This window comes from Rhopilema esculentum, chromosome 11 (assembly GCF_057945365.1).
Source record: "Rhopilema esculentum isolate cy_ngs chromosome 11, ASM5794536v1, whole genome shotgun sequence".
NCBI lineage: Eukaryota > Metazoa > Cnidaria > Scyphozoa > Rhizostomeae > Rhizostomatidae > Rhopilema > Rhopilema esculentum.
This window is the reverse complement of record NC_142825.1, coordinates 13,109,056-13,126,185: the sequence shown is the minus strand read 5'-3', so window position 1 is coordinate 13,126,185 and position 17,130 is coordinate 13,109,056. Positions and strand designations below refer to the sequence as shown.

General features: G+C 34.2%; 3 protein-coding genes across 3 annotated transcripts in view; 2 read left to right on the top strand and 1 right to left on the bottom strand.

Moving 5' to 3' along the window:
* Nucleotides 1-7,156, top strand: part of LOC135693772 (uncharacterized) — a 25,153-nt gene extending 17,997 nt beyond the window's left edge. The window contains exons 20-28 of the mRNA XM_065212342.2: nt 230-443; nt 1,249-1,322; nt 2,410-2,551; nt 3,118-3,201; nt 3,477-3,551; nt 4,011-4,054; nt 4,546-4,623; nt 4,789-5,127; nt 6,474-7,156. Of these exons, the coding sequence (XP_065068414.2) occupies nt 230-443; nt 1,249-1,322; nt 2,410-2,551; nt 3,118-3,201; nt 3,477-3,551; nt 4,011-4,054; nt 4,546-4,623; nt 4,789-5,117 (1,040 nt within the window). The 3' untranslated portion in view covers nt 5,118-5,127; nt 6,474-7,156. The remainder of the gene's footprint in view (nt 1-229; nt 444-1,248; nt 1,323-2,409; nt 2,552-3,117; nt 3,202-3,476; nt 3,552-4,010; nt 4,055-4,545; nt 4,624-4,788; nt 5,128-6,473) is intronic.
* On the bottom strand, nt 5,291-10,388 carry LOC135693782 (exosome complex component RRP4). Its single transcript, XM_065212355.2, has 10 exons — nt 10,311-10,388; nt 9,156-9,295; nt 8,691-8,792; nt 8,365-8,410; nt 7,856-7,945; nt 7,134-7,199; nt 6,950-7,018; nt 6,457-6,636; nt 5,953-6,081; nt 5,291-5,535 (listed from the first exon to the last, which is right to left on the bottom strand). Exons 2-10 carry the CDS (start codon nt 9,233-9,235, stop codon nt 5,458-5,460), a joined length of 840 nt encoding a protein of 279 aa, XP_065068427.1. The 5' UTR covers nt 9,236-9,295; nt 10,311-10,388; the 3' UTR covers nt 5,291-5,457.
* Nucleotides 10,380-17,130, top strand: part of LOC135693774 (conserved oligomeric Golgi complex subunit 7) — a 22,905-nt gene continuing 16,154 nt past the window's right edge. Inside the window, exons 1-8 of the mRNA XM_065212344.2 lie at nt 10,380-10,486; nt 11,632-11,724; nt 12,273-12,317; nt 12,520-12,575; nt 13,600-13,684; nt 13,941-14,030; nt 16,348-16,416; nt 16,920-16,955. Coding sequence (XP_065068416.2) covers nt 10,484-10,486; nt 11,632-11,724; nt 12,273-12,317; nt 12,520-12,575; nt 13,600-13,684; nt 13,941-14,030; nt 16,348-16,416; nt 16,920-16,955 — 477 coding nt within the window. The 5' untranslated portion in view covers nt 10,380-10,483. The remainder of the gene's footprint in view (nt 10,487-11,631; nt 11,725-12,272; nt 12,318-12,519; nt 12,576-13,599; nt 13,685-13,940; nt 14,031-16,347; nt 16,417-16,919; nt 16,956-17,130) is intronic.

The following is a 17,130-nucleotide window of genomic DNA, read 5'->3' as shown; positions in this document are numbered from 1 at the left end:
TCTACTGTTTTGAACCAAAAACTCACCCATCAATAGTTCAAAAAGCAGCTGTGTGCTCAAAATTGGTCTCGTGACTGGTTAAGCCTAAATGGTTATTCTCATTTTGCTGACTTTCATGTTACGAACTTTCTCGCTGAATGCATTTAGATTCTCATTCTTTCCTTATCAATTGTAACTCGAGCTTTTGTTTTAAACGATTTCTAAGACATGTTCTCCTCACCTGCCATAGTAAATGTTGCCGCAAGCATGCCTCCGATTACCTGGTATAGAGTGAATACTGAACTATCCGCGTTGAATAAGATTCGTCGCTATGCTACTCTTGTCATCCCTGCATCTCGTTTGAACGGAACAAAACTAAGTATTGTTATCGGAACTGAAACTGGATGTCACAAGAAGCCTGTTGATGTCTGCAATGGTCCTTTGACACCAAACAAAAAGTATAGGTAATATTATTTATGATCATGTGCTTCTGCACGTTTAATTTAGTTTTAAAGAATAAAGATTTGTCCCTGTCTATTTTGAAAACTTTATAACAATCTTAGATAGTGAAATCTGTTTACATCAAAACAAAGGATCGCGACTTGTGAGAGGCGAGAGATTAGCCGTCGCTGATTGGTTAAAACAAGATAACCAATCAAATGCGACTTCTTCCTCTCACGTTATTTCCGATCAACACATGGTTCCAATTTCCAGCCTTCTTTTGGTTATTATCCGCCGTTTTTGCTCAGAAGAGTTTTTGGACGAAAAGTATTCCAGTATGCTATGTTTTACTTTTTCGTGCCATCTTCAAATTTTGCAGTACCATACATCTATTTGGTCAGGCCCGTCGGAACCGGGGGAGAAGGGAATAATTGTCAAACTGTAGTATGTTTCCTTTTTAACAGTGTACTGAATGAGAAGGAAAACAATGGGCGGCCCCCCTAATATGAATTTCGTTCCGACGGCACTGTTAGTAAGCAGGACAGGCATTGAAACCAGCAATATTTTTGTTGAAGCTTTTATCCTGTTGAAATATTCGTTTTATTATTATTATATTATATATTATAAGATTATCTTCTACTATTACATATAGGCTTTGATTGCAAAAATGGTCGCAAATAATACTGTAAGCTTAACAGGTTCAACATGATGTTATGCCAATTGTAATTCGGTGTACCCTGTTTTTGATTTAAATGTTTTCAATTGTAGAAAATTCTACCATTCTAAGCAAGTAACAAATTATAATGGAAATTTCTTTTGTCAATTTAGGATACAGGTTCGTGGAACAACAATAAACAGCAAATTTCCTAGAGACAGCCATTTCAGCACGCCGATCTCACTAGGTATGTCATAGGCTTCATGCCAATTACTATGACGGTGAATTCATTTCATGTCACTGTTTCTAGACAGCAAAAAATCCAAGTCCTTATTTACAAGAACAACAAAAGACGTTTAATTTTTCAGCCATCTTTGAAAGTTTCACATAAAATAATCAAATCGGTATTTTCAGAAATTCTAACAATTTCAGGAGTAAGTTTCAAATAAAATGTTGAGAATATATGATTTTCTGTTTTGTTTTCTTTCATTTCGACAAAGTTGCCTGCCTTTAAAGTCAAATATAGGCTCAGAAGTGCACCTGGAGGTTTTCAGAAAAACTGCGTTCTTTTGGAGTACTAGACAACTGCATATGAAGTAAACCCCTTTTGTTGGGCAATTAAATTGCAAGCAACAAAGAAGCCAATGTAAATAACTTCTTGTAAAATATCAATGTTAAAATGTCACAAGACCCCGAAGAGGCAACTGCAATCAACATTTTTGACAGCATGGAGATTTTAGAAAAAAAGCAATCCTCAACAACGCCTGAACCTTATTTAAATGCGATGATCAGGACACGAAACTAATCTATTTTGATGCAGCCATTCCGGTTCTTGCGTAAGGAACATTTAAGAAGATGCATAGAATGGAAAATTCATAGGCCCTTGTATATCACAGTTTGCAACTTCTTTTGTTTTTACAATCTTTTGTTTACAAATTCAAGGCACATCAAGTCTTTTCACACGAGCTTGGATATCAAAGCTATTTTTCTTTCATGACTAGCATGGAATAACTTTTACTAAAAGCTTTACCCATAAAGGAAAAATAAAGTGAATGTTTATTCAATTTATATATTAATACAATAAACATTCACTTGATTTTTCCTTTGATATATAGAAAACAGAAAATCATGAAACTTCAGTTCATATTTGAATGAGCAAAAAAGACATGACATCTCTTTTAGTCATGAAACCTTCTGTACGTATTCTGCCTTTTGATCATGAAGTTTCATGCTTTCATTGTGAGATGTTTCCTAGTTCAGGCTAGACTTACCAGTGACAGCTTTTTTGAGCATTCCTTTGACTGAATTTTGTTGCAATGTTCGATTTTTCGCAGGTGAGCCTGCTGCTTCAGTTGCAGAATTGATAGACTCTGGATCCAAAGATGGAGCAATTGGCCTTGCAATAGCATTTGGTGTTTCAACATTGTTGACAATATTTATTCTGATAGGATACGTTCAGTACAAAAGAAAGCATCAGTAAGTTTGCAAATTAAGCCTCGACCTTTATGTAATAAAGAAACAAAATTATCATTTATTGGAAAAATAAGTCGACCTTCATATATAAAACTTTTGTAGAAAAGGTTAACCGAACATTTTCGAGGCGTTTTCAATAAGTTTCAAGAAATTTTTTCAAGAATATTTTTGTTTGTACTGTTGCATGTTAGATAAAATAAGATCAATACAGATATTGGACGTAATTGCCTTTAAAACTGGAGATTCTTCATTGAAATTCTACTTGAAGCACATGAGCGCCAGTCAAGAGCCTATTTGGTTATGAAAGCGGACTTGAGCAATTAAGAACAATTCAAGTTACAGGTACCAAATAGCGAGTACCCCCTGAAGCAAGAATCTTTAGTTCCGAATAGCTTTAAGCCGAAAAGCTTATGCATGGAGCAACTTTGCATACCAGAAACATAACTCCCTCTCTATCTGGTATCTCTGAATTTTCTTTCCAGCTGCCTTTTCCAAACAGACCACCCCTGAAATCTCAACACAGTTATAAAACAACTTTTTAAAACTTGTTGTAATATTTTCTACTTAAGGTTAATAGAGGTCGAGCACGTAAACAAACACTTGGAACTGGTGCAAAATCATAAGTATGACGAACAGCTGACACCACGATCTGGGTGAGTTTCAATGTCTCTGTTACATGTAGAAACACTTAAGTAAAGCTCAGCTTCTGAATTGCCCATCAATATTGCTATAAAAGGCAAAATGTCCCGATAAACCTCTTTAATCACATAAATTCTAGTTTTCTAGTTGGTTGAGTACAACAATAGGCGATTGTTAAAATTTGGTAGATTACAATATTGTTCCAATTAACGTCCCGTTCCACGGTCTAAATGTACTGCATCCATTCTTGAGTTCTTAGATGCCTCTTATGCAATGTATTTCCTTACAGCTTCGGAGCTTTAAGTGATATTGGTGTGTGGCCAGAAATGTCAATGGCAGAGGTATCACATATGTTCCAGCGAAGGTACTTCTAATTTTCAGAAATCATTGATTAAATTAGGATTTTGTTGCTGAAATCATCTCATGTGATGAAGCAGTCAAATCTCATCAAAACTGGCTGAGAAAAAGCTAGCTCATCTGCTTGCCATTTCAAATCACGATGATTTTGTATTTGTCCTTAACACTATGAACAAAGCCATAATACAACTCAACGAGAAGGGTCAAAAAGTAGTGTCTGTACGCAAGCTAGTATATTCAGTGTGATTCAGACGTATGTTAGAGTGTCTTCTGAAACTCCATGGCGCACAATAAGAAACCCCAAAATTTGCTCCTTATTCTTATTCTCATTACGTCATAATTTTACCACTCTTGTTAGTTGAAAAATGAGTTTTTTCCAAGCTGTATCTGGATTACTGTAAACAAATTGTAGTGTCAAGTATTACAAGAAATATTCTACATGAAATCTTCTATGTTCCGTTTACAGTCAAGGACCAAAAGACCACAAGGCACCAAGGAGTCCAGGAGACAGTGAGCATCTATTTCATATAAACCTGTTTAAGTTATTCGTTGTTAATGTGACGCTCATCGTACTGGTGCTGTGGGATATGGCACTGATGTTACAAAAACAGTGATGTCACAAAAGTAATGAAGTCACAAAAACAATGACGTCACTATTTTAATTAATCTTTTATAAGTTTCTAATGTAAGTTTGCTTTGAAATTTTGATAGATTGCTGAAAATTGTCGTCGAAGAATTTTGCATCATATAATCTCACAAGAAGATTATTTCATAACAAAACAATAACGATCGCTACAAAAGACCTTAATGAAACCTTTTCATGGTCCTAATTTTTCTCTTGTAAATTCACTTCTACATTCGATTGAAAATAGTAGCCTGTTTTGGCGTATTTTGAAGCGCAAAAGTCTAAAACGTATAATCAAATATACAAAGATAATTTGTTCATAATCAAATTCTATCTGTTGACAAGTGACACATTTGAGTTTGTCTTTCTAAAAAAGGTGGAATTAATCATGGAAACGACGATGAAGAAAGCTGGCGCCTGAATATCTCTGATGAAGGAGAGGAACCCTGGGAAGGTAGTTAGTCACGTGCATATGCTCTTAATCATATGAATTTACATACAATGACACACCGTGACTTACATGAAAACGTAAAAAACTTTGTCTTTTAAACATAGTGCTGAATTTTCAACATTTCTTCTTAGATTTATTTTATGAAAAATCACTAATTTTTGTTTCTAGCACGTGAGCAAAATATACGACCACGAGATCAAAATGGATTATTGTCTTCTTTGCAAAACAAGAGTTTGCAACCATCAAGAATTGTTAACAGCGATAGCAACACATCATTGGACACAAGCACCGAGAGGTTTCAATTGCCAATGCTATCTGACAGTTTGAATTTTGTGAGAAGTGATGCAAACAAAAGAGAAGCTCGTGTAAATACAAAACCTTATTCAAATAAAGTTGGGGAAGAAATAGAAACTGAAATAGAGACGGAATTTGGACCAGAGATAGAAACTACCCTTGGAGCTGATGCTGATCTCTCCAGTATCGACGAGGAGCTGTAGCGAATGACTTGTGAGTATTTTCGTAAACGTTTGCGAGAATTTTTGGTAAGGATTGGTGAGACAGTTTGATAAGAATTTGTGAGCATTTATGGTAAGCACTTTTTCCCAACGACAAATAGCTAAAGTTTGCCCATCTTCTGCAAGGGAGCCGGACAATAACCAAGTAGAATAAATCCGCAGAATAAAACAATTTCATCAAATAAAATAAGATCCACCAAATACGAGACTTAATGATATTATTCAATAGTCATGTCAACATCTAATCAAACATTCACACATACTTTTTCTACAAACGATGTAACAAGAATGGCGTGACACGCATGATGTGGCACGAATGAAGTTAGATCTGTTGAAGCAGATTAGCCCTCGTTTCGTCTACCAGTTCATCTTGGACATCAGATCGTAACAACTCTTTCACCTGAGTTTAAAATATCATAATATAAAGGTTGCAGGTTTATGGTTAATTTGCGACATCATTGAATTCATCATGAATCGCTTTTGATATGCGTAGTGCCAGTCATGTTTTGATGTTGATATCTTTCTGGCTTTGATTTTAAATATTTCAAACATAATGCTAAAAAATCGAGTAAAACAAGGAGCAACATATATCAATTATTAGGCTTTGTATCAAACCAGTTAAAAGACAGAATACACGTTCACGCAGGGTACTAACAGAATTATATCAGCCAGAAATGATTGTCAATGCTGAAATCTAGAGTTTATTGTTCTTATTTTGGAAAAATGAGGAAAAAGACACACAATGGAAATTATAATCAATCATGATCATAAATTGAGAGCTTTTAGTTATAAGGAAACAAAAAAAAATGGAACTTACAGGAAATTTTAGTGAAGCTTCGTAGGCGTAAAGAATTGATGTATCATACAAAAGTACTTTGCTTTCTGCCAAACATGAGATGCAGTTTCGCAATCTTGCAATGACTTCTCTGTCACGTTTTGAAATTTCCTGACAACATTAATATTTTCATGATATTAAACATACAATGTGCTATTTATATTAACCATATGATATCAAAACTATTGACCAGAATAAATATTCTACTACAGAAATTAAAGTTGACATAGCTATATAGCTTAGGATAACTTAAAGCGTAATACAAGATAAATAACAAACCGCTATTGTACTTATTTCCAAAATTTTACTTATGCATGAATTGCTTAGTATAACCTTTCAACAGTAGGAAACCAGTACTATTTCGAAGTATTTAGCCATGTTGATCGCCAATGTTAGAATTTCAAAAAAAACTTGAACATGCCAAACAGATTTCCTTTGATTCTAATGACTTTTATTTTCACTTTGGCTATCCATTGAAACTTTTACCTTTTCTATTCTTTCAGAGCTGTGCAGCGAAAGGTCACTTTCCTGAGACATAACTGGGCCTATCCAGATGTAGCCATTATTGCCAAGGATAACGGTGGCACCACAAGGAAGGTCGTGGACATGTATTTTGCATCGCTTTATAAGTGACGGGGAGACCTTTATCAGAGTTCCTTGAGGGAGCTAAAACAATAAATACAATGCTGTCTAAATAAAAAACAATAATGGGCTGCTTGCCACATTTTTGTCCTTAAAACATGTATTGAGTAACTAGACTTAAGTAACTTGTGCATTTTAAGTCTCACATGAGACAGAAGGTATTTCCAAAGTCATAGAAAGTACTTGACAACTCTCGTTCTCAACAGACAATAAACAATTCAAATCAATAGCAAAAAGTTGTTTTAAAAAATTTTTGTCAATAACATATACATAATGTAGGATATTGTAGCTTTAAATGTACTTTGTTGAATAGAAATAGATCAAAGCAAGTAATGACCTTGCCATATTTTAAACTTCTTGTGTGAAGAGACAATGACCCATCAGCATACAGCGACTGCACTTCTGCCTAAATGTTTTAGTTAAGTCCTGATAACAATAAATTTTACTATAAGTTATCGCAATTTAGTATGTAAATAAACCTTAACTATTTACAGTAAATAATTTTCTACCACAAAGGATACAAAAATGAGGTCTCCTTCTGAAAGATATTCTCTCATCACCAGCTCATCTTCCGCAGATCTTCTTCTCTAAAAATATTTGATGGATGATAGTAATTGTCAGTTCGAGGGATTTGGGTAAAAATACTTATAGCTTTGAATTAATGAAATTCAAATGGATGTTCTTGACATTCAATATGCTTGTGAAATTATACACAGTATTTGGATTGGTTAGTGAGGCTACTTTGTTCCTGCAGGATACTTTAAACAACACAAAATCCATAAACTCCTGACCATCACACTGAAACCGATAGTGTTGCCTTTCCCCAAAGAAGGCTCCTACATCAGCTTTGCTACCTTAACCAACACCAGCAACTGTCATTGATTTTAGTGCAAGGCAGAAAGAATGAATAATATGTCTTTGAATAAGAGTATATTATTTGTTTATACAGTTAAAATTGTGTAAGGTATATCATTTTTTTTGGTTGTTCAACACATTTGTTTGTTGCTAAAAACAATTGAAATATTCATTAAAACTGGACAGAATTAACATAGAATTTGGCTTGGAACATTAAAATTCCAGGTAAATATAGTAAGTTTTATTTTCTATTTGTCACAATTACAGGTTTATAAAGAATTAGAAAAAAGGATTCTTTTTTTCAATCTAAATAGTAAACTTAACAGTTCACTGAATGTTTGACTTTAAAGCTGCTAGTGAGCTTGCTAAGATAATTGAATATACATACCAACTCACCACCAGGCAAATTAACAGCAGACAGTAATAAAACTGAATCAAGTTTTGAAAATGTATCTACTTTCCATCTCTTCTGTACAACCTTTTCAAAAGAAAAATACTTTAATAATCTTGTCAGATTCTGTCACTGATGATGCATTAAAACGTGTTAAATGGTGATAGAGATGCAATGTATGTCAAATGTTCTTGGAAATCATCACTTATAAAGCTCAATAGAACTGAATCTTATAATACTGTTACAGAAGTTCCAAAATAATAAAATTCTTTGGAGCCAATAATTGAAAGATTAATTAACAATCACAAAAAGTATCAAAACCTGATTTCAGATATGAAATATTTCAGTGTTCAGCAAATGATTAATTTTTTCCTTTTCATAATTAAGATTAAGAATGAAAAAGGGTCACGAATTAAAATGAAAAATTATAAATTAAATAGAAAAGATTAAGATAAGCAATATTATAATAAATGTTGATAAAGTTAAATTAACATATAGAATCATACCTCTGTAATTCTTCCAACCACCACATCACCAACTTCTCCAGTATACCTAAGTTAACAGCTTGCATAAGATAATTCAAAAAGATAGATACAAGATTAGAAATTTATTCTAAAAGATCCATTTCTCACAGCTGTGCAACTTGATTTTCGTAACAAAGATTATAAAACAATAGTCATTACGGTTGTTCTGTTCGTTCAAATCAACTAAGCATTATTTTAATACAAGTTTGATGTCTAGCACTTCACATTTTAAGATGGATAAAAGAATGTATTTTCAGATTCATTCAAGTCAAAGGCCCTTATTGTAGAAAAAAATCACAAAAACTTACTTGGTTTTCAATGGTTTAACTGAGACAAGTTTATTTACTCTTTCAACTACACCAGCAACAGAGGCAAACAGTTTATTTTCATTCAGATATGTCCCATGACCTCTAAAATGAAATCAATATTGATTTATTGAGATATGAGATAAAAGACTGATATCAAATGACTAATCAATAAATCAAATCACTTTCTTCAAGAAATTAAGTAGTTGTAAACAAGCTGTAAAGCCTTATTTGCTCTAAAGTTGATAATGATATAATTAGAAAAGAAGAAAAAATACTTTAGTAAAAATAATCTACATTTTCAATTAAAACTACATTATCAGAGATTCGCCCAATAACTTGAGGGAGACCATAGAGCATAAAGCACAACAACCTTTCCAGAACAAAGAACATTTAAATTTTCCCTCAAACTGTAACCATGATAAATAAATAGGTTTTTGAAAGACATAGTAAATATTTTCCACAAACCTCATAAAACCTGCATCCTCAGTGATTATATCTCCTGGTGTGACAAAGTGCTGAACTTCACTTATCTCATCTTCATCCATTGGAAATGGTACAAGAATATCAAACAAAAAGGCTATTTTTTCAAATTATCCCTTTCCAATCTAGAAAATATAACAGACACAAAATATTTTATAAACATAGGCATAGGAGACATAGGGGGTGGGAGGGACAGTCTCCCCAATCAGGCAAAATTTATCACATTTTGCGCTCCATTCAAGTACTTATATCTCAAAGAAGCAATGATCCATACTTAGCCCTAAATTTTAGCACCCATGTGAGACTGGAAACTTTCTTGGTTGTGGGTATTTTGGCAATAAAAATTAATATAATTAACCTCTAAAAATTTCTTCGCTTAATGGAAGTTTCCAGTCTGGCACCCATGCATACAAAATACCTTTAACTCTCAAACAGCCTGGATTCTGATATGTAACTTCCCGTTTTGATGTAAGACTAACATACTCAGAACTCTTGACAACTTAAATGCTGGAGATGTTCTACCATATTGTTTGACTAGGCAACTATGTTGTAACATTAAGGGGGTTAACAAAAGTTATAGCAACAGAGCATCTTTTCTGGAATAACAAGTTTAAAATGAAATACGTCCTGAGCGCTAACTTTTATAATCATAATCTATAACAAGAACTGACCCGAATTGAGCCTGAATTGTGATAGATTTTGCCTGATTAGAGAGGCTGCAGTCCTTCCACCCCCTATGCCTCCTATGCCTATGTTTATAGAAATTATGGCATCCGTAACTTTGAACAGAGTGTGGGATGAAAAGTACTTTAGTATACTATGTTTCCGCTAATTCATGCCATTTTCAAATTTTGTGGTCCAAAACTAATTTGGTCATTTAAATGTTATGTTTAAAAAATATATTTAAAACATTTAAACTAACTTGGCCAGACATTTCAACAAGATTGCATTAACATAACATAACATAACAAATGCTGTAATGTAGGCTATAAGCCAGCCTGTTACAGATCGCTTCTCTAATCTAAATTGTTGTTGTTGGTAGGGGATGCTCCTGAAAAACACGCATTAATATAATGGGTAGTACATCAAAATTACTGGCAAAACACAATTATATATCAATGTATTTTGCAAATCATTCACCTTAAAAAAATTTGTATAAGATTGCCTTCATTCCGCCATCTTTCTTCTAACCCATGCTTTGACAACAACAACGACGATGGCCTCTTGTACAATTTTTGATGTGGACAACAAAGAAAATGGCGGAGGTTTTTGCAAATTACTAGCCGATAAAATTGATGTGACAGTAACTTAAAATGGTAAGCTGTGCAATGCTAATCTTTGAATTTCCATGAATTTCTATCAGTTGCTCTTTATGTATTCTTGAGGCAATGTATAAGCTCAGGTGATTGTAAATGCCTGACTAATAAACTCTTTTCGCAAGCCTTGCCAGGGTGCATTCCATGTCAATATGTCAAGGTCCACCGGGGCATTTGTTTAGGTACGCCAAAAATATAAAAGCAGTTAGTAAAACTGTAAACATTTTTGTGCCAGACAAAGAAAACTGATTAGTAGATAAAACTGTGCTGTATGAGTCTTTCGTTAACTATGTACCTGGCTGATGGCTTCATCATGTTTAGCATGCCAACTAACGAACATTTTGAGTACGCCAAAAAAAATTGTTATTGGTTTGAACGCCGAACGCTGAAAAAAAATCTGGGTGTATGCCGAAGATCTTCGGGCCTAAGTTCATGGAATGCACCCTGGCAGCCCTGGAAGTTCAAGCACTGAGACTTTGTTTCATTTCCATTTATCTCTTTGCTGTTAGAGATAGTAATTCAAAGTTACTAATCTCGATCGAGATTACGCCATGAAATTATTGAAAAGAAAAGGAATATGTACAATGCTTCTATTTTCCTTATAACTGGAGAAGCCTTACCAGTTTGCAATTGTTGTGGCTAGAAAATAGCAAAAAGAACTTCCAATGCCCACTCTTTTTTTACAAAATTGTAGATCAGTTTTTGAAAATCCTTTGTAGGGGGTTTTAATTTTCCATTGACACTCCTACTTTCCAACTTCCATTGGAGCTCCTTTATCAGGTTGAAAATAGTAAGAATATTTTAAGGATTCATCCAGGTTCAGTGCTGCAAATAGTTTCTGAAAAGCTATGCAAAAATTGGATTCATTACACAGCACAAGTAAATATAACAGTATTAGGGTCATCACTACCAGCTCACACGAGACCCATGGAGAAAAAAGAGACAACAACAAGATTCATTCTTCTATCCAGCAACAAAAGACTTCATCCAAAAGAAGTCTGAAACTGTAGGTGTCTTATTTATAGCTTAAAAGCTTCCTTAATAGTTTCCAAAGATTGAATCTGTAAAGCAGTATTCACTTTAGATATGTTTGTAATTAAGATGATTATCTTTTTGGAAAATCATGCTTTCGTTATATATTTTAGGACTTTCAAAAATTTTCAGATGAAAATGTTGATGTAAAAGATTGGCTTAACAGTGCTTTGAGAGCACACAAGGATGCTGGCCAAAATGTGGATGTAAGTTTATTTTGTGTGTGTTTAAAGAGTCATTTTGAGTTTAATGAAGTTATTCAGTTCAGTCCTGTTCAATTTTGTAGATTTCATTAATAGTTTGCCATATATGATAATATGAGACAGTGTTAGAAAATGGTTATTATTCGACTGAAAAGAAATCTGTAGCAAGAAAAACAAAACAACAATCTAAATGGAATTATTAATGGAAATTATTGGAGAGGAAACACTCTCAATAGTTAAAAACTGTAAAAATATTCAAGGAGAGCCCATCCTCTAGTAACTAGAATATTGCATTTTGCTATTGTGTTTTATTAAAATATGAAGCTGATTTGGCAGGATTTTATAAACAAGCAATAAAACTACAATGCGGCTGATTGACCACAATTTTCTATGTGAAAAAACAGCAACTGGAAAGGTTGGCAAACCAGTTTTTATGTTTTGAATTGTAATGTGACTCATAGTTCTGTAAATTTCAACCAAAGTTCTTTTGTAGCATATTTGCTTTAACTTTCCAGGAATATTGTTTGTAATCTGTGTTTTGTTCACTGCAGGTGCATGCATCAAACCTTGTTATGAAGCTGCAGCTTTTCATCCAGGTACTTGAATGTATAAATTTTATACATATATTTTATATTCCCTCATTACGAAATATTATTACCTTTGAAGATTAGATTTGTTGTATGTTGTTGACCAGTTAATATATATTTTTATTGGTACTGCTGCTATTGATTCAAATTCTTTAAAAGTGTTACTCATTTAATACTTATTTTATTGAATATCTAAACCCTTTACCTCAAGGAAGTGAACAAGTCTTTGGAGGAGACAAGTCAAATTGCTGTTAACAACCTTCCCAGGTAATTCAATTAGAAGTTCTGTTTGTGCATATTTATGCATTTTAGTTCTGTTTTCTGGTCAATAGTGTATTATATCAACTATAAAAAAAGTTTAGGTGTTCTACTTAGGTAAATCTAGATGTGCAATACTGCTGCATGGCATCTTAAAATTGGATCTTGTTGTACTAATTCCACTTACATTGGTATGAATGCTAGAATGATTTTTGGAATTTTATTGAATTTTGATACTGCAAAATTTGAAAATATTATTATAGCAGAATTTGAAGAAAGTTTTTATCTTTGACCAAAGGCCAAAGGTAGACAAGGGTAGACAGAAAATTTGAAAAACCCTGCAACCAAATAGTCCTCTAAGCAAATCATCCTGTAAAAGCTTATGTCCTCCACCTCAATGCATGTGCCAACCTAATTATTAGCTTTCTACTAGGAATATTTTGTTATTTCAGAGGCTACGTAGTCAATAATTTCTTAAATCCTAAAAAGTCCTGTATGAACTTTCCCTGGTTTAAAAATTTCTTTTGCAATGATTTCTGTGATTGAAGAAAAACAGTGATTAAACATTTATAACTGCAAGCTATTTTCAACATTCGTGGAGCTGTATGTGGAGCTGTTCTAGTTATTCTTAACAAGGGATAACTTAACATAGATATAAATTATATCTAGGTATTCTTAACAGTAAGTGATTGCTGCTTGATTGTTAAGTGATTGCTGCCTGCTTGGTAAGTTATTGTTGCCTGATTTGTAAGTAATTGCTGTCTGATTGGTAAGTAATTGCTGCCTGATTGGTAAGTAAATGCTGCCTGTAAGTGCTTGGATTTTGTTTGCAGATCAGTGGCGGACACTTGGGGGGGCGAGGGGGGGGCGAGGGGGGGCGATCGCCCCCCCAATACTTTAGAGAACAATGGTCTTTTGTTCTAAAACAATGGGAAATGTGACGTCATCTTATTAAAAACAATAGGCTTGCCCCCCCAATATTTGACCAAGTGTCCGCCCCTGTTGCAGATATGTTATCTTATTTTGCCTACAGGGTGCTCAGAGAAGTTGAAGGGATTAAAATTGAGGCAGGAAATTTGAAAGAGCAGATGCAGATGGTTAAGGATGATATTAGAAGGGTATGTACGGCTCTTTGATTCTTAGTGTCTTTTATATCTAGTCTCGATGAGATGGGGCTGTCAAAGTCTACCGTAGGAGTATGTTTTTTGACGGTCAATGTTCCACGGCAAAACATAGTGAGTCTTTTGATAATATCCTCAAGTTTAAACAGCAGGATGATCTTTGTTTATGGCAGAGTTTAACGGAATGGGAAATCTTTAATAGTAGAGCACTGTTATTATTATCGTTTGAGTGTTTGACTTTATTTCATTTTAGATTGAAGAAAACACATCGCAATCAATGAAAGCCCTAGTCGACATTGACAACATAAAGGATCGCTTACAGGCTGCGTCCAGTGCTTTACAAGTATGTTAGATAAAACCATTTTCTTAACTTATTCATAGTATTTTCGAGGTATTTTGCTCTCCAGGAAATTTGTTTCCCTGCCTGTTTCCTTTTCTTTTAGAATATTCAATGCGATTTTCAACGCAGGTAAGAGAAAAGGCTTGAAAAAGGTCAAAGAGTAGTGATACTGGCCAGAATATTAAAGCCAGGAAGTGGCTGGTTTTAGGGCTACTGTTCTACCAGTAGGAACTGGTAAAGCAGTTCAAGGCTTGATTTATCTGTAGTAAATAAGTAACACTATAACGCAATGAGAATAAACAACAACAAACACACAAAAATCATTCGTTGATTTTTGTGCCCTTGGGCGGCAGGATTTTGAGATCCTTGATTACTGAATCTATATGCTTCAATGTTTTATCTATCTATTTTACTGTGCATCAACCACGTAGCTGTAGATTTCTGCTGGGGTGGGCAAACTCGAGCAAGAAGCATACCTGAGGAGGGCAAGCTTTTAACAAAAGAAACAAAATAAATACCAAACAGAAATATTTGGACCAAATCAATCTTACAAAGGTTACAAAGCAACTATGAGTCAAAAACAAAACAATCAATCAGTTTCAAAATGTCAAAAAATGAAACTACAAGTTTTTCGTAGCCACTCAGTTGAAAATTCCTCAAAAGATAAAGCTCGAGTTAGGTTTTTTTTGAAAAAGGTATGTCAAAGCACTCTGACAAAAAGGTGTGCTGCACTCTTTTTTATAAGAACCAGTAAATTTAAGCTCAGGTTGACTGTTCTTCGTTTTTTTTTAGAAAATCTGAGGCTGAATTGTTCTAATTTTGTTCTTAAAATAATCGGGCGTGATCAGTGCTTTTTCGCTTTAGTGGGGGGGGGGGGGGGGGGTGTTCAGGCCTCATTTGCAAACAAAGTGGTATCATGCTGTATACCATGAGCAAGTTTAAACAAAGTGAGTGAGACAAACTTTATTTGCCGACAAGTTTGAACATTCATCGAAAAAGCACCTACACATGGCTAAAAGTCCTCGTTTTTTAGATCAAATGTTGTTAAAAATTGTATTTTACAGTAGCTCAGCCTCAGCTTGTTCTTAATTTGTTCTTAACTTTTGACCAATTTTGAGGCTCTTGCTCTTATAAAATTCTTCTTATAAGAAACAATGCACATCGCCTTCTTGGGGCATCAATGTACGTCATAGATGAAAGAAGGCATCCATCCCTTGCCGAAGCATAATCGCACGCCGATGCAATTTTGTATATCATAATCAGAACTGGAATAGTGACTTCATAATTCTCCAGCAAAAACCTGTTTCCAATGTCCTTGGTCTGCTTGCACTTGCAGCGGCTTTCTCTCTCTCTCTATTCTGTGGCGCAGCAGATGCACATGTCACAGATGCACATGTTTCAAAACATGGACTATTTTGAAATTAAACAGGTTGAATGTTGCTTACTTTTCAGAAATAAAGTGTCCCCTCTTGCCAAAGCAAAAATCTAGCGGAATTTTAATTATGCCATTTTTCAAAATATCATTTGGAAAAACTGTTACCAGAAGTGGCAAGTGGTTGTCAAAATTTTCATTTGGGGAGTTGGGCACAGCCCCCCCCCCCCTCCGTGCCCCCTGCAGCTACGAGGCTGTTGTGTATTCCTCGTTATCCGTTGAAAAACAAAAAACCAAGTTCATATACAAGACTTCTCTCTTGATTCTTTTTTTCTTGTACCATCTGCTTCCAATCCCGCTCTGTATAAGTAATCAAAGTCCCCTTGATAAAACTTTCCTAAGTAATTTTTGTTCAATTTCAAGCTCCTTTTTTATTGATAAGATTGTATTTAATTGTGGTTTCTGTTGTGCCAATTTTCTCTAATACTGCAACACTGCACTATTTTCCAGCTGAAATAAACAGTCGTTTTGCGTTTTTGTATGCTACTCATATTAGAAAGTTTGCCAAGGTCCTGAACATTTACTCTTATTCTTAACGTCTCTATTTCGTTATCGTATGACGTCATCGGTCCATCTTGCCCTTTCCTGCCTTTAAGACAGTCTTCTTTTGTATCTGGTTTAAGGGGCATGAAATCAACAGAACTGAAAATGATATTGGCTTTTATCTTGAATATCTCACAATAACGAGATCTGGTATTTTTGAAATTTCTATCTGTAGAGTTTGTAAGCATAAGAGTAAGCGATTTCTACCCTTTTCTGCAAGCTTTCAATTTTATATTTACTTCGAAGGCGAAAGCCGAATAGTTTCCGTTGTTTCTAAATTTTATCTAATATTTAGATTTAAGTTGGTAAAAAGGGTTAAACAATTTGCTTTTCTTCCTTGATAAGGAAGCAGATAATTGGACTACTCTATCAACCAATGTCGAGGAGATATTTTCTTCTGGAGATGTTGACGAGGTATGTCTCAGTTTTCGTTGCGTGTTTTGCATCTTTTTTACATTGGAGTTCTCATCTCCTTGCTTTGCAGCCGTCTTTCTTCATGTAAACGAAACTTTCAGTTATGTAAATGCTGTGATTTTTAAGTATATTCCAGTTAGAAGTTTTATGTTTCTGAATTCGTATGTTTCAAACTTTAATAAATATCATAACAAAATTTGGAAGGTAAAAAGCCTTGCCCTGCTACTTTTTGTTCATATTGTTTATATTCATTCTGAAGAAGCTTACAGCGAAACGTCAACCAAGTTGTTTTTTTACTGAGTATCTATTTATATTTTTAAAAAAACTTTAGAGTTGGGAGCTATTTATATATATATATACTCAGTGCATATGCTAAGGGCACATGCTATATAAATATATCATATGCTCCATGCTAAGGATTTCATTAGGTTTTTACAATGACAGCTTTGGTAACTTTGCTTCAACTTTGCTTTGGTAATATTTAAGTGTTGTTTCTTCTCCAGATTTCAAGCAAATTAATCGGGATGCAAAAAAGTCTGGTACTTGTCAAGCTTTTTTATAGCTCTCTTTGTTGCTTATTTATGTTGATCCTGTAGATCCTCATTTTCTGTTGTATCATGCGAATTATAGTTTTTTTTGTATTCTGTCGCATTTTATCGTATAATGAAGCGTTGTTTGTTATGAAACGGGTAACATTTTGGAGCGGGTTTTGCA

Excerpts from the sequence above, each read along its gene's own strand:
- LOC135693782 (XM_065212355.2), bottom strand. The coding sequence starts at position 9,235 with ATGGATGAAGATGAGATAAGTGAAGTTCAGCACTTTGTCACACCAGGA. Across the intron at positions 8,793-9,155 it reads GAGGATGCAGGTTTTATGAG|AGGTCATGGGACATATCTGA; the intron begins GTTTGTGGAAAA and ends ATTTCATTTTAG. Across the intron at positions 7,946-8,364 it reads TGGTTGGAAGAATTACAGAG|GTTGTACAGAAGAGATGGAA; the intron begins GTATGATTCTAT and ends TCTTTTGAAAAG.